At 42.1% G+C, this 17484-nt stretch overlaps 2 protein-coding genes across 3 annotated transcripts in view; one reads left to right on the forward strand and one right to left on the reverse strand.

Moving 5' to 3' along the window:
- The window catches only part of TNN (tenascin N), a 131768-nt gene extending 123382 nt beyond the window's left edge, over nt 1-8386 (forward strand). For both annotated transcript variants that reach the window (XM_030207587.1, XM_030207588.1), the window contains 3 exons: nt 4699-4863; nt 5599-5762; nt 8027-8386. In XM_030207587.1, coding sequence (XP_030063447.1) covers nt 4699-4863; nt 5599-5762; nt 8027-8170 — 473 coding nt within the window. In that variant the 3' untranslated portion in view covers nt 8171-8386. The remainder of the gene's footprint in view (nt 1-4698; nt 4864-5598; nt 5763-8026) is intronic.
- A 6648-nt stretch (nt 8387-15034) lies between these two features.
- Nucleotides 15035-17484, reverse strand: part of KIAA0040 (KIAA0040 ortholog) — an 88912-nt gene continuing 86462 nt past the window's right edge. Inside the window, exon 4 of the transcript XR_003942427.1 lies at nt 15035-15751. The gene's annotated coding sequence lies outside the window, so the exon portion shown is untranslated. The remainder of the gene's footprint in view (nt 15752-17484) is intronic.

The raw sequence follows: 17484 nt of genomic DNA on the forward strand, positions 1-17484 counted from the left end.
AATTGGGTCACCTCTTTGGGTGCCCTTGCCCCACTCAACCACTCCTGCTGATTCTTCTTGGCTTGTTCTCAGGCAGCTGCCTTGGGCCCACACTAATTGTACAGCCATGGGAGCGGCACAGGTTCTCCTCAAGCCTCGCAGCAGTGAAACATGAAGCACCCCACTGTGGTCCCATTTGTGATCGTGACTTCTGGTTTAGCCCCCCAAAAGGGTTCATCAAACTTTCTCCCCATGGCCATCTACCTCTCATGCACTGACTCGCCACTCTGCTCTCCAGCGTCATACCCTTCCATCTCTCGAGCCCTTCTCTGTCCTCATGCTCGATCTCTCTCCACATGTACTGCAGGTAGAGTCAGCCATCCAGTCGAAACCTGCTCCCAGTATTCCACGTTGTGGTTGATGCTGTGACGCGCTCTCCTTCTTCCTCTCACAGTCAGCGTGGGAGCCGAGGCCATCACGCGCCCATGATTCCTTCCCGCTATTTCCCAGGCACTCACACTTCTGATGTTATCTCTCAGGTCCACTTTGGGATGGCTAGTTTGCTTGGCTCTTTCTGGGCAGAAACAATTCAAATTTACCGGGTCTGGTCCAACAGTCTTTTCCTGGTGCTGAAAATTGTAAAAGTCCAAGGTCTGAAACAAGCAGTCTTTCTGGGCTTATTTTATTGCTCCACGTTACACTTCTTTGATATCAAGCAAACATTTGTAATCCTTGGTTAGATGTCCTTCCAACTTTACCTCATCGAGCTCCACGTTCGGGCGCCAGTTTTGTGTAGCTCTCCTCTCCAACAAATTTACTCCATCAAGCCATATGTTTGGGTACCAGTTTTGTGTAACCCATGTCTCGCTGCCTCCACCACTAGCTCAGTCTCTCTGGGTCGGGTCACATCATTCTTTCCGCTCATTCTATCAAATAATTCACCTTTCGAACTTGGGAGTGGGTCAAGGTCCGGAATAGAGATCCGGGGCAATGGAGTGTAGAGTTAAGGTTTTATAAGTGTGCTCTGCCAATCCGGGAAAGCAAGCATCCTCGCTCTAACTCCAAAGAACCACTCTGTACTCCAAGACAGGGGCGTATCTGCGTGGGGCCACAGGGGCCTGGGCCCCCGCAGATTTCGCCCTGGACCCCCCTACCGCCGTCAACCCTCCCCCGCCGTCACCTACCCCCGCTGAGGTCCGCTTCCTCCTGCCTGCCGGTGCCTTTTACTTCAGCTGGCGGTGGACCCCAACCCCCACCAGCCCAGCCGAGGTCTTGTTTAAGTTTTCTTCCTCGTGCTGTGCTGTTAAAAGCTGCTTGCATCCTTTCCCTTCCAGTTTCGGACAGAGTCTGACGTCGCAGCACGTTGATGTCCTGCACGTACAAACAACGTGCTGCGATGTCAGACTCCGTCCGAAACTGGAAGGGAAGGGATGTAGCTTTTAACAGCACAGCACGAGGAAGAAAACTTAAGACCTCGGCTGGGCTGGCGGGGGTTGGGGTCTCCGCCAGCTGAAGTAAAAGGCACCGGCAGGCAGGAGGAAGCAGACCTCGGCGGGGGTAGGTGACGGCGACGGTGGGGGAGGATTGATGGCGGTGGGGGAGATTGGCGGCGGTGGCCGGGGGGGGGGGCTATAATGTGCCCCCTCAGTCTAGCCCCTGCCCCCCCTACCACTGAACTTCAGATACGCCCCTGCTCCAAGAATTTGATTTTTTATGCCAAACTCAACTTTACTGAACTTTCTGCAAGCAGCAGGCAAAACAGGTTATAACTCCATCTGTACACTTCTCAATCTTGACTCCAAACGTCTCCTGTGCATTCAAGATAGCATAGCATATCATATCATAGCATAGCAGTTTATTCTTATATTTCACATATGCTGGACAACCAGTTCAACATGGATCACAGTCATGAAAAAATAAACCGGAAAACCCAGTAAATATTACAATCAAATATTACAAAATCAGAAAACAATAAGCAAAATTAACATATTGCATATTTCTGAAATAAAATTCTCCTTAAGATCTTTCTAAAATGTTTATAATCTTATATCTGCTGGAAGAATCCTCCAAAGCTTCGCAGCCTGAAAATAGAAAGAGGACTCCAGTAATTGAGTAGACAATCCATTTAGAACTTGGGTAAGCAAATACATTAATAGGACTTAATGTCTAAGTACTTAAGGTGGGAGGGCAAACAAAGAATACATATAAAATGGAGCATCACCTTGCAGAATTTTAAAAAGAAAACAATGAAATGTAAACAATACTCTAGCTTCCACTGGAAGCCAGTGGAGGCGCACATAGCAACTGGAGACATGATTCAGATTGTGTATTACAACCCCAACTGCCTTCCAACTTGATTCATGTGGTAAACCCCAAAGTATTTACATATGTATAGCTACACCTGTCCTTTACCCATCCCTTTGGGCTAGTAATAATCTAAGGCTGCTCCTTATCCCTGGTTCATAAAATCATCTACGGCGAAGCCCCGGGATACATGACAGACCTCATAGATCTACCAACCAGAAACACATCAAGATCAACACAAACATACCTAAATCTCCACTACCCAAGCTGCAAAGGCCTCAAATACAAATCAACCTATGCATCCAGCTTCTCCTATATAAGCACACAACTATGGAATGCATTACCAAGCGCCGTGAAAACAACATATGACCACCTAAACTTCTGGAAATTACTGAAAACTAACCTGTTCAAAAAGGCATACCCTAACGATCCAACTTAAATGCCTTAACCCAGCAACACAATGAAACCAAAGCTCGTACTGGACATAACTCTTCCTCCTTGCGATTCCCAAATGTGTCTATCACATATGAACTTTACTCTACCAAAACATCACTCTGTATTTGTTCATACCAGTACTGGCAATCGCCTTTACGGTACTATGTAAGTCACATTGAGCCTGCAAATAGGTGGGAAAATGTGGGATACAAATGTAACACATAAATAAATAAATAAATAAATATCTCTGACCACAATCCTTATCTCATTCAGGCACAGACTGTTCAGGCTGACCTCCTTCCAGCAATGCACTTCTCAGAGCTGCACCCTGGCTTTGAACAGGTGCCCTCTGCTCTGGTTCCTTGAACAGGCTCCCCTTGCTCTGGTTCTCCTTACTCACATGGAGCTCCACATTCCTTCTTAACTGCTCCTTTATTCAGCCTGTCCAGGACCCCCCTGTCCTTCAAGGGTCCTGCTGGGGGTGCAGGCAACCAAAGACACTTTGTTCCCCTCTGCAATCCCTTTTATGAATTCTAACTCCTCCCCAACTATCAATTATTGCTCAGAAGCAGTGGTGTTCCTAGTCTGTTCACCACCCGGGGCAGGTCGCCGCTGTGCTCCCCTGAAGCGCATCACCCCCTGAAGTGCATCACGCCACCTGAAGCACATCACCAGACCTTTCCTCTCATCAAGGGGGTGTGCAGAGCAGGTGCAGCAATTGGCTGTGCCGGTCCCCTGCCCCAGAACAGGAAGTAACGTTAGAGGGGGCAGGGGACCGGCAGAGCTGACAGTCGCATGCCTGCTCTGCACACCTTCTTACTGCTTGCACCTGGGGTGGACTGCTCCCACCTCGCAACCCTTGATATGCTACTGCTCAGAAGCAGTTTTGCCCTGCAAGTTATCCCAGAACTCACCCCCTTGGGCTAAATTATCATACCTCTCACACCTCAAATCCTCCCCCTAGAGACTGTGGAGAGTTCCACATACCAAACCCTAGTAATCCCCATTATAATGGTGGATTACACTTGTTTACCTGGTTCTTATCTATAAGTATACATATAGTATCATTTTCTTAAGCACGGGCATGATGGCTGCACATTACTCAGTCGATTGGGAACGATGCTGTTCTAGCTCAATGAATAGCATATGGTAAGGCCCATTCGTTGAGCATTGCCCATGCTTGTAGTTCTACTACATCCCAAAAGATTGCTGGTCTCAGCACTGAGCATATCGAGCTTAAAATGATAGTCCATGCCTTTCCAGTGGGTTTTAGCCTTTTTAGGGTGGTTAGAAATGGGACATGTGTGAAGGCCTGGAGAACAGTCTCCCCCATGTCTTCTGGACCTTGCAAATTATACAAACTGTTCTCTAGTCCCACAGATCAATCTTGCCAAACAGAGGTTTCACTGGGGACCCAACTACATAGCTCAGAAGCCTCTTTAGCCCTTCTGACTTCATGTCTTGCAATGGAACGAGGCTTGGTGGGTAACATTCTTTACTATTTTAAACAGAACATGGATGGGTTACAGCTTGTGCTTGGGAAGTGCCTGGCCTTTGTGCCGTTTTCTTAGTTGTTTCCCCCTTACAACGTTATATGGAACCCTTGGTTTCCCTCTCTCATCGTCCCCATGCCTGGTGCCAACTGGAAACACTCTTAGTCTATCCAGTGAGTAGACCTCATATTGGATTTGACTTTTAAGGCAGTACGTCTCAATTCAGTCCTTGGAGTATACCCAGCCAATCAGAATATCCACAATGAATATACAAGATAGAGATTTGCATACTGAAGAGGCCATGCATACAAATCTCTCTCATACGCATTCATTGTGGCTAGCCTGAAAACCTGACTGGCTGGATGTGCCCCAAGGACTGGGTTGAGAAGCACTGCTTTAGGGCCACTTTTGCTAAAACCTGCACTAGAAACTGTAGTAGCAATTAATTATTATTACAGTTTGTAACTTTTTTTTTCTTTTCTTGAAGGTCTGGAGAAGTTACATGCTCTCACTGGTGGCCCCACACATTATGAGCTGCGCGTGGATCTGAGGACTGCCAATGACTCGGCCTATGCTATTTATGATTTCTTCCAAGTGGGATCTGTACGAGACAGATACAAATTGAGGGTTGGTGGCTATAAAGGCACAGCAGGTAAGCCACCTCCACCTGCTTGGCTAGCCTTAGTCTGGTAGTGTGGTGTCATGGCTAGAACACAGAAGGGAGAACAGAAAGCCATACAGTGTGCTCTCAGAAATTCCTAACTGCTCTCTCCCCGCTGCCTCTCACCCATCATGATTTCCTTTTTTCTCCACAACCCAAACAATGACATAGTCACGCCGTATTCACTAAATAATCCTGTGATATTGTTTACTCCATGGAGGTAGCTGCTCTTTCAGTGCTTGCAAATTGCTGGGAATATTCTGTATCGTGGATGCAGTTAGTGTCAGCTAAATTGTATTTCTTCCTTTCTTTTAGCTTTTTTGTTTCCTCTTATCTCCATTTCCTTTTGCATTATCTGTTTTTTTTCCCCCTTCTGGTTGCTACTGTGTTATCTGAAAGTGCTGCAGATATCAATTTTATCATTTCTCTGGGAAAGTGCACATTATCGCCTCTAGGTGGCAATGATAAATTACACACCATACAGAAGCAAAGTGTTGCATATGATGGTGGCTACATTTTGCAGTGATTTGTACCACAGGTAAACTACTATATAATTATAGACCTAGAAGGGACTTCACAAGGTTATTTAGTTCATTTCCCTGCCTCTGCAATCTGTATCATCCCAGACAGATGCTTGTCTAAGAATCCTCCACTGGGAGAGATTCCACCAGCTCTCAAGATAGCTTGTTCCAGTGCTTAGCTATGTCTTTGCTTTCTTTTTTACAGGTGATGCTCTGATTTACCACAATGGCTATAAATTCACCACCTGGGACAAGGACAATGATGTGGCTCTGAGCAACTGTGCGATAACCCATCGGGGGGCCTTTTGGTATAAAAACTGCCACCTGGCTAACCCCAATGGCAGATATGGGGACAACAAACACAGTGAGGTACAGCTCTCTTGCCTGGCTTCTTCAACATGTGTAAATGACTTGTAGCATGGGAGTTTACTAAATTAAGGACGATGGCAGTTGTACTCTTATGCCAGACTGACTTTGTGTGCTCACAAGACATTTTTATCCGGTTCTGATTTGTTTTGCTTCATGTCCCAAAGTGTTTGTAGTCCTGTTTCTTAACTAGAAAATCTTTGAACTATAGGAGGCAAAATAACATAATCAGACAAATAGGTGCTTCTTAGGGAACCATCTGATCATTTAAGTTGGCAATGCTCAAATGCTATACCCACTCAACACATAAGGCCCCGTTTACTGAGGTGCACTAGCATTTTTAACGCATGCTAAAAATTAGCGTAAGCTAACCGTGTAGATGCCCATAGGGTTAAAATAATTTGAAAGTTTATAATGGGGCTCATTTTCAAAGTACGTAGGGCCCTGTTTACTAAGCCATGTTATAGACGAATTAATGTTTTTTAACACGCGTTAACCGTGTACGTGCCTACAATATCCCTATAGGTGCCTATACGGTTAGCGCACGTGCGCTAATTGTAGGTGTGTTAAAAATGCTAACGCACCTTAGTAAACAGGGCCCTAAATCACACAAAGTATCACAAGTTACTATGGACTTCATTTTCAAAAGAGAAAAACGTCCAAAAAGTGGAATAAATCTCCATTTGGACGTTTTTCTCACAAAACCCTCCAAATTGGTATTTTCAAAACTAGTTTTTAGATGTTTTTCTATGAAGCCCATCAGAAGTGCGTTCAAATCATAAGGGGGCATGTCAGGGGTGTGTTAAGGGTGGGATCTGGGTGTTCCTAACATTTGGATGTTTTTCAGTCATAATGGAACAAAACAAAAGTGTCCAGGACTAAAACTAAGACATTTTGAGCTAGATATTTTATAACGAATAAGGCACAAAAGGGTGCCCTAAATGACCACTGGAGGGAATCAGGAGTGACCCCCAATACCTCCCCAGTGGTCACTGACCCCCTCCCACTCCCCAAAAATGTGAATACAAATACGATTTAGTAGCCTCTATGACAGCCTCAGATGTTAGAACCAGGTCTATTAGAGTAGCATGCAGGTCCCTAGAGTAGTGTAGCGGTCAGTGCAGTGCACCGTGGCGTGGGGGGCTCTGGTCCCTATCTCCCTCTACCTGTCACATTTATGGTGGAAACTGTGAGCCCTCAAAAACTCACCAGAAACCCACTGTACCCACATATAGGTGCCCCTTTCACCCATAAGGGCTATCGTAGTGGTGTACAGTTGTGGGCAGTGGGTTTTCGGTGGGTTTTGGGGGGGGGGGCTCAGTAGCCAAGGAAGCAATGGTGAGATGTGTACGTGGGAGCATGTTTTTGAAGTCCACTAGGGTGTGCCATTTATCTTCTGGGATGTCTGGGAGACCAGTCTACTAAAAATGCTGGTCCCTCCTACATCCCAATGGCTTGATTTTCTACATTTTTCACTTGGACGGTTTTTTTTAATGGACCATAAAACAAAATGTCCACAGCACAAAACCTTGTTACAAACAGTATTTTTGAAAACAAAAGGTAGACATTTTTCTTTTTTGAAAATGAATTTCTTTCCTATTCAGATTTTGGACGTTTTTTGCAAAATGTCTAAAGTCGGACTTAGACGTCATATTGAAAATGTCCCTCCACATTTACCATAAGTTACTATGTTTCTAACAAGTAGAATCTGTATGCCCTTTACATATGCATACCTTCTATGCACTGTGCCAAAATCCGTTACCCTTAGCCAGGTTTAAACATGGTAGGGTTACCATATGTCTGGATTTACCCGAACATGTCCTCTTTTTGAGGACAAGGCCAGGCATCTGGGTGGATTTTGTCAGCCTGCCCACTTGTCTGGATGTGCGGACAAATGGGCAGGCTGGCGGGGGCAGGCTGGTGGGGGTGGGTGGGCCTGTAGGGTGTCCTATCCTCTCCTCCCCTACCTAAGTGTGGTGCCCTGGTGCTCTAGCAACCTCTTGGGGGCAGGAAAGAGTCCCCCTCTTTCCTGCCTGGTGCAGCTGTATACTTCTCTTGCTCCCATCACTGATTCAAAATGGATGCTGAGAGTTCAAGCGGCAGCCTCGCAAGACTTCCGCCTGCGGGGGCGGGACATGCGTCCTCTTTTTTCTTGGGGAAAATATGGTCACCATAAACATGGGACTTTAGTAATGAGAGACTGCTCAGTTTTTTCATCTTGGACTTATGCACAATTGCTGAAAACTAGTTCTTTGCTTTCTTTTTAGGGAGTGAACTGGGAGCCGTGGAAGGGTCATGAGTTTTCTATTCCGTTTGTTGAGATGAAGATACGTCCACACATGACCAGCAGTGATCCTGTTCTTGGGAGAAAGAAGAGGTTCCTAGTAGGAATGAGGAAGAAGGCAATGTGACCAAAATGGCCAATGAGGGAGAGACAGAGGAGGAGGAGGAAGAGCTTCTGATGATAGTATTGTCTCACTGTGACTGGTTGACTGTGATTTGGGATCTAATTGGTTCCTTTCCATGGAGATCACATTGAAGAAGTAATATTCCTACCAACTTTATAAGTGATGAATAAATGTATATTACAACAGTTGACAATACGAAATAAGACCTTGTTTCTTTGACTGCCCTTTAAATAACTAATAAAATTACTGTTGTTTTAATCAGCTTATAGTGATATGTTATGAATTGATTGTTTTATAAATATAAGCTGGTCTTTCTGAGTGGAAAATTACCATTTGTGACACTTCAACATGCTCAGCTACTCCAGTGTTTTGGAGTTGGAGGTTGAATGACACCTCTCTAAACACTTTTCCATTACTGATTTACATGGTTGTACTCTAAAATGCTCTCATTGCTTAGTATATCTGTCCTTCAATTTCTTAAACTAATTAATGCGTATGTGATACAGAAACTGCCAAATGTATCAGTGTGGGAGGTAATTATATAATAGGACACATAAAAAAGTTGAAAGCTATACCTGTTTTACAGAGGCATTATCGACAAACTCCTCAAAACAGAATATGGACATCCAAGTCTGTATGTCAGATATGGATGTCCATTTCTTGTGTATTTTAGAAGAGAATCTGCTGACAAACAGCTTATTCTAAAACACATGAAAAATGAATGTCCTAGTGCTGGCTATGTCCAACATGAACATCCATTTTATAAACTGAAACGTCTAAACTATGAATGGGGCAAAACAAGGGACAAGGATATGTTTGCGGCAGCAGAAGAACATTCATATTAGAAAATGGCCACATAGTCTTAGTAGGTTCATTGCATGCCCCCTAGTCTTAGTATTTTTGGAAAGAGTAAAGAAGCGATTCAAGTCTACCCGTTGAACTCCAACAACATTGAATAAATTTGTGTCATCAGGGAATTCATTACAGGTTGTCCAAAGTTAGACACTGGGATGATGGATGGCACACTAATACTGGATGCCTTCCTACTGCATTGGGAGAAAGGTCTTCTGTATGCACATCCTCCCAGAAAGTGACGATTCTGATCAGTTTGTATTGGCGTAGGGAGATATAATTCCTGCTGCTTCTTGAGTTATTCTCTGAAGAACCAGGAACAGTGGACTGTTTCCCCAATCCTCATCACACAGGGCAAGGTATCTGTTCTACATCAAAACCTCCAGTTGCAAGCCCTCACAGTTGGATATTGAAGGCATTGCCAATGGTTTATTGGCGTCTAGAAAAGCTTCTACTAAGAGATGGTATTCTGTGAAGTGGAAAATGATTGCCATGTGAGGTGAGGATAAATTCTAAAGCACCATGTGGAACTGGCTTTATGAAATACTAGTTTAAATCTGCATTCTCACACCTAACTTTAGGCACAAGTATTGATGCAGTGTAAATGCTGGCATGGAAGTTCCAGCAGCTTGGTGCAATAATGAAAGTATTGTATATAAACACTCTCTGACAGAAGCTGTACAGAGTGCTGCTGTGGATAATTTTCATGATTGTTACTTTTAGAGGGTAGTATGGTTGAAATATTTACTGTAATTTCCGGGTTTAATTTTTTTAAAAAGGTGGTTGTGCACAGTGTAGTTCAGCATTATAGTAGGTCCTGTAGCAATGTTGTAGTAGTTGTTCATGATCCTTATAGAAGTACAAACAAAAAAATGCCCCTTTCACTAAAAAAAAAAATGAAACGGGCGCTAGGAAGGCTATCATCTGGCCCCTGCCAAAGAAGGGGTGGAGAAAGATTCTAATTTCACCCACATTGTGAATTGGAAAAGTAAGGTTGAAATGTTGGAGAACTCACCCACACTGTGAATTGGTAAAGAAGGGTTGGAGAAAACCAGAGTGTGTTCAAAGGAAGGCTTGAAGAAAGTCATGCAGAGACTGATCAGAAAAGAAGGGTTGGAGAAAGGAAGGTTTGAAAAGGAAGGTTGGAATATTGGAGAAATCACCCACATTGTGAATTGGAAAAGTAAGGTTGAAAGGTTGGAGAAAGTCATGCAGGGTGGGGTCAGAAAACAAGGGCTGGAGAAAGGTTAAAATGTTGGAGAACTCACCCACATTGTGAATTGGAGAAGAAGGGTTGGAAAGTCATGCAGAGTGTGGTCTGAAAAGAAGGGTTGGAGAAAGTCATGAAGGGTGGGGTCAGAAAACAAGGGCTGGAGAATGAAGGTTGGAGAAAGGTTGAAATGTTGGAGAAATCACCCCACATTGTGGATAGGAAAAGAGGGGTTGGAGAAAGCCATGCAGAGATTGGTCAGAAAAGAAGGGTTAGAGAAAGAAGGTTTGAAAAGGAAGGTTGGAGAAAGATTCTAACTTCACCCACATTGTGAATTGGAAAAGTAAGGTTGAAAGGCTGGAGAAAGTCATGCCGAGGGTGGTCCGAAAAGAAGAGTTGGAGAAAAAATGGTTTGAAAAGGAAGGTTGAAATGTTGGAGAAATCACCCAGAGTGTGGATAGGAAAAGAGGGGTTGGAGAAAGTAGGTTTAAGAATGAAGGTTGGAGAAAGATTCAAACTTATCACCCACATTGTGAATTGGAAAAGTAAGGTTGAAATGTTGAAGAAGTTGGAGGGTTGGAAAGTTGGAGAAATCACCCAGATTTGTTGGTAGGAAAAAGAGGTGTTGGAGAAGATATCACCCAGAGTGTGGGTCAGGAAAAGGGTTAGAGAAAAGTTTGAGAAAGAAGTTAGAGAACATATCATCCAGCATGGTGGTAGGAAAAGAAGGGTTGAGAAAGAAGGTTGGATAAAGTTTCTAACATATCACCCAGAGTGTAGGTAGGAAAGGAAGGGTGGAGAAGGAAAGTTGCAGAAAGAAGGTTGGAGGTTTCTAAGGTTAGAAAAGGAAGGTTAGAAAAGGAAGGGTGAGAAAGATTCTAACATATCACCTAGAGTGTGGGAACGAATGGAAGCTTGGAAGAAAATTCTACTCACCTATATCACCCAGAGAATGTGGGTAGGACAAGAAGGGTTTGGAGAAAGATTGTGGGTAAGAAAAGAGACCAACTGAACAAGCCCAGTGTCTTCAATAAAAACAAGGAGATGGAAAGTCATTATGAATATTACAATAGTCACCTATAACCAAATTTGGAAAATGGATAGTGGCCTCAGCCATGGAAAGGAAGAAAGCCTTTCACTAAGGGTGATATATAAAAAGGGCAGTAGCAGACTAGTTAATAAGAGGATGGAGAAGTAAGTTTATTAATTAGGATTGGGGAACTTCAATACCAGAAAAAGAGCATTAAGTAAGCCAACAGAATATTGCCTCTATGGTGGAAGGCCAGAAGGGAGGCAAGATGACAGACTAGAGACCAGCCAGAAGGGAGCGTCACTATCTAAGCCAGGACTCTGTGACACATAGAACTTTAAGATTGTATTCAGTAAATAAATCTAGTGCAATGGACCTGTAGTGGGAGGGTTCAGTGTGCGATAATTCTAGTGAACAGGGATGGTGTAGGTGCCATTAAAGGGGAGGGGGAAACAGGTATAGAAAACTAACATAGCTGTGAAGCAATGGGATCCATACACCAGAGATTGCTGGTGGGACCAGTACTCTATTGTTTTTATAAGAATTGGGGAAAGGTCTCAAGTATAAATTAGATATGAATATAGTAAGGGTAAAATGTGGATTTGTAACTGAAAAATGCATCACTGATAAATGAATGCAACTTGCCTTGAGCTACAACTGAAAAAAGGTACGAGAGAAATCCACACAACAAATAGTGGTAGATAAAATTCCCAGAGAAGACATGTCAAGGGAAAATTAAATTAAACATTTTAAGTGATACAAAAATCACACACAGTACATAGAACCATTAATTCTTTGCAACAAGAATGTTCCTTACTTGGTAAAGAAGCAATTGGACAGTTTGAATAGTAGCCAAATATTCCATTGATTTTGAAAAATTAGATGAAAGCAAGTGTGATAATACATTTAAAAAACTGTTAGATATCACCCATCAACTTCAAGCAATACACTTTTAACACATACCCCTGGATTCTATAAATATCACTCAAATATGGGCATGATTGAGAGATATGTAACAAGCTATCAATTATTGCTGTTAATTGGCACCAATTGGGAGTTGAACAATGTATCTGTGTGCTATTATGGAGCACTGGGTGCCCACATCCCATAGTATACAACCCAAAAAGACCATCTGCCTGCATATGACCAAGAATAGCAGGGCTAGGAAAGTAGACAACACAGAAGCAATTCAATTGATTTATTTTTTTAAAATCTTTTTTTAAATAAAAATGAAAAGTTGATTTTGCATCTACTGTACCTTTTCCCCATAGGGTTACCTTCGAAAGCTAATAAAAAAAAAATGTATTGTTGTATCATCTTATTTTCTTTTCGCTGTTTATTTCTATTTATTACTTTAAAAAAAGTGGACTAATGCATCACTTTACTCAAGATAAAAACCGAAAATGAACTCAGTCTCATGAACATTGCAAGGATCAAACTACCTTCAAAAAAATGCTCAGCAAGCAACTTAAGGAAAAATCCTCCCCCCCACAAAAGAGACTTAGTACATCTGATTTGACTACTGAATGTTTATTACCAATACAGATTCAAGACACTAAAGAAAGGCATTTCATAAAATGTTAATCTGTTCGGGCCAGTGATTTATTCTTGGAGAGTAGTTTATAGCATTAACTTGGTTATTAAAAGTGCCACTTGAAGAACCACTTGACTAGCTCTGGTGAAGTAGGATAAAGATGTGATTAAGTTATGGACAAGTTGCTGCAGTATAAAGGCCAGTCCAAGTCAGAAGCTGTAAATCTCAAGGCTGATGAGGGGCAAGAATCCCTCTTCTATAACCTCAGGAAGAATACAAAACCACCCTTCTTTGTCTAGGTGGCTTTAGTCATTGAGGCATACAAAGTTCTCAGCTACAGGTTTTAAGATGAGCATCCACATTAGCTGAGAAAGCAGGCAGCACCAAATCAACTCTATCAAGAGAGTTCTTCCATTTTGGAAATACTGGTCTCCAAAAAAGAAAATTCCAATAGATCACAGTATATGCCAACAGCCACCTACATCCATTTCTACAATGAAGCAAAGTGCTTCAATAAGAGTGCTCCTTTATAATTCTTTGTCCTCAGCTGTAATCAACCTAAGCGGACAATTCAGTAGATCAATGCATCGTTGTCTGCTAGATAGTGGCATCAGTTATTAGATGAGCAGATGTTCTCTTTAGACCCTGTTTTCAATTCTGCTTTCTTCCTCCACTTTGTGTTCTGCATGTTGCAGTCACCTATAGAAGGGACCCACTAACCAGCTGAAGGATGTGTTATCAAGATAATCCATCACCTCATTCAGAGGTTCCTTCATTTTCTTCAGCAGTCCTTTGCTGTGCTACATTGCTCGGACAAGTCCCTCAAAGTGGTGGCAGAGTGGAAGCTATAGTAAAGATTACCAGCCATTGTTGAGAACCCAGTAGATTTGGTCCTGGATGTTTTGGTGTTAAAGCTTTGGATTCCGGTTACCAGACTGAGGCAGGTGGTCTGAAGCTGGCAAATTAAGTCCTGGATTACAGCTAGGATGTGTGAGTCAGTGTGCTAAAAAAAAAAATTTTTGAACGTGAATCTTAGAATCAAGCAATCTGATAATTTTCTAATTCTTTCTCCATCACCACCAAAATATCATATAATTGAATATAATTCAGTGAAGCAAAACCAGCTGGTACAAACAGTCCCCTGTGAAGTGATAGTAGCTCCTGAACTTCTTTACACTAAGATGGCTACTGTTCATGGTACTTCAATAATACAGATAAAAATAGTTCTTAGGGGGTAGTTTAATAGACTTCTCTGGAACTGTTTGAACCCCTGTGTTTATATTGCCTGTAGGTAGAAGCAGATGCTCAAAAAATATATATATACCTAATTACAACGAGAACGGGAAAGGGGGCTGTGCTAAGTTACATAAGCCAATTTCTACCCACAGATGTACTAAATTACTCTTGCCTTGGTGCAAGTGTCAAGGTCACATTGCTCACCATATACCCATGGAGCTTCACAGCCTAGATGTACCCTTTATGAAGGTAAGAGACTGCTATAGAAAGCCCAGACATGTCAGTAAAGCTGACATAGCTACCTTATGCACTTTTAGGAAAGAAAACAAAAAAACAAAAACTCAGTAGCATGCAAAATTCAAACAGGTTTTGATCAGGTTGTTAGGTATACATGTAACAGTAGAATGTTAGGTATTATTAGGAAAGGAATGGAAAACAAAAATGAGGATGTTATAACACTGCACCTCGAATATTGTGTTCAATTCTGGTCGCCGCATCTCAAAAAAGATATAGTGGAATTAGAAAAGGTGCAGAGAAGGGTGACGAAAATGATAAAGGGGATGGGATGACTTCCCTATGAGGAAAGGCTAAAGCGGCTAGGGCTCTTCAGCTTGGAGAAAAGGTGGCTGAGGGGAGATATGATAGAGGTCTATAAAATAATGAGTGGAGTTGAATGGGTAGATGTGAAGCGTCTGTTTACGCTTTCCAAAAATACTAGGACTAGGGGCATGCAATGAAGCTACAATGTAGTAAATTTAAAACGAATTGGAGAAAAGTTTTCTTCACTCAATGTGTAATTAAATTCGTTGCCAGAGAATATGGTAAAGGCGGTTAGCTTAGCGGAGTTTTAAAAAAGATTTGGACGGCTTCCTAAAGGAAAAGTCCATAGTCCATTATTAAATGGACTTGGGGAAAGTCCACTATTTCTGGGATAAGCAGTATAAAATATTTTGTACTTTTTGGGGATCTTGCCAGGTATTTGTGACCTGCATTGGCCACTGTTGGAAACAGGATGCTGGGCTTCATGGACCTTTGGTCTCTCTCAGTATGGCAATACTTATGTACTAGTACACCACACCTCCACCCATGGGAATGCCTATGTGTGATCTGTAAGAGGTAGGAGTGCAGCCAGCCCTCCAGGTTTTGCAAGTGCAAGGCATTCCTCCCTTCTCTCTCTCCACCCCCCCCCCCCATGTTAGCTAAACACACTTTTGCTGCTGGGGATGTATAGGCCTCTACAGCCAAATACAGTACCCAAATCATTCCCCTCCTCCTCATGCTGCTTCCTTCCTGCAGAGATCAGAAGCATGCCTTCAGCCACTGATGCCAGGACATCTAATGACATCAACATACCCAGCTCCCTATATACTACTCATTCAACACAGTAGCAAAGAAGTGTTATTGGATCTGTCAGAATCGCATGCTACCACCACATTGGCATAATTAAGCCATAACAACGTTTAGGGTGGGCATGTAATAGTCATTGATCCAGTTATGCAATTTTATATATTTTTTGTAAACTTTACCCACTATATCTGCTCAATTCTCTATATGGAGATACAAACGGATACTTAGCTCCATGTAGATTATTAGTTTTCACCCCCATGATTCATTTGAAAGTCCAAAATTCATTAAGACTCATTTCTTTATCCAGTTAGTAAGAAGACTTGTCTTGCTGACACAAATTCATGTTTTGCAGAAAGCTGTATCAAGGTCCGTCTCCTGGAAACATACACAGTAGGTTAGAATATCAAGCAGACATGTATCAAAATTTTCACTTCAATAACAATCCTTCCTACCACACAAGTTATCTTCGTTGCAGTTCCAAGATGGCCTCGGTGTTATTTCATTATTTATACTTCCCTTGTATCAGCTGTTCACAGGTGAACCAATCGAGTTCGAGGGTTGGATAAGAACAGCCAATGCTGCACCGGCTCTAAACGCTAAAGACGCCCACAGGAATACATTGGCATCTAGTGTTTAGCATGCCTTAGTAAAAGATCCCCCCTAGCATGTTGTCAGACCTTACAATTTATTACAAGGATTCCCTTTGAAGCTCCTATACTACCTTGGACAAGGAGTTTTGGAAATATTGCAAATTCCAGTATAATCTTTTCCCCTGATCTCAAGAGCATATTACATTCCTCCTTGAGTTTTCAATTTTGTATTGGAGCTAGAGAGACTGAATTTTGAAACTTTTCATAATTGTCAGGTTTGTTTGTTTTGTTTTTTTACTTGTAGGATTCAGTTGTTCCTGATACACCCAGAAAAGGTGACAACAATTTCTTCTTTTGAAAGACCAAGTACTCCAGATTAACCAAAATAGTTCAAATTATATTTGGAAATGTGATGTAAAATACAGTCTGAAATTTTTAGTGATCCACCTCAGCTGACTATCTTTTTGGTCTCTAATGGAGGCGATGGTCCCTAATGAGCGCATCTACTCCATAAAATAAATCACTATTTGCTATGTTATTTGATATAGATTCTTGTTCCCCTTAAATTTCATTGTGGCCCTGGGCAGGGGTAACGGACAAGGTATGCCAGATCTTGATGAGGGTATATTGGGGGTCCTCTTCTTGGCCAAGGTACAAGGGCCCTAAATCAATTCCTCCATGTGACCCTCAAACCAAAGTATTTGCCTCCCCTATTAGAGGTTAAATTGTGCAACAGACAAGTGTACAAATCTTCAGAAAAGAAAGCATTAACTAGGGAGATTCTAACCTATCCTCTAAGAAATATAGGAGCTGTAGAAAGTAGGTCAGTTCTGAGAAATAAAATACCATTCTACTACAAGTGGTCAGTGAAACCAGTCATATCAGAACTGCATAAGGTATTTTGTTAACAAGGAGGGAAGACTGAGACATAAGTCTCTCTGCTTCCAAATCCCCCTGAAGTTTGGCAGTCCAGTGTTCACTTATGGGATAATTGATTCATCTACACAGAATTCTATAGCATCAGCAAGATATCTTTTTAGAATGCTGAACTTAAGCTAAGCAAATGCGCTAAAAGTGAAGTATAAGGGCATAGTACAATGGAAAAAGCCTATTTCTCAACTACATTTAATAGACTAACATTTATAACCTGTTCTCTTTAGTTGAAGACAGAGTTTGATTTACGTTTCCAAAAGATTGACATCCATCATAAATACTGATCGGTTTCAGACCTTCTTGAACCTCTTAAAAAAAGGCCTTTCATTCATTACATAGCTGATTGCTTCATGCAGCCTTGAAAACAAACAACATCTATATTACTCCTAATTTCAAGAGCTTGTTTACCCAAATCTGAAAGCTCAAATTATCAATGAACACTCCCAAAATCTCCTAAGGGTTAGAGTGTAGTTTGATATGTAACTATGTTCGGTTTCATTTGCACCATCTGGAAAGTAAGTGCAACATTTACTTCCAATTAAGGCATACACTTGAGGCTAATTTTTAAACTATTCTAATGTTTGA

This window comes from Microcaecilia unicolor, chromosome 6 (genome assembly GCF_901765095.1).
Source record: "Microcaecilia unicolor chromosome 6, aMicUni1.1, whole genome shotgun sequence".
Lineage (NCBI taxonomy): Eukaryota > Metazoa > Chordata > Amphibia > Gymnophiona > Siphonopidae > Microcaecilia > Microcaecilia unicolor.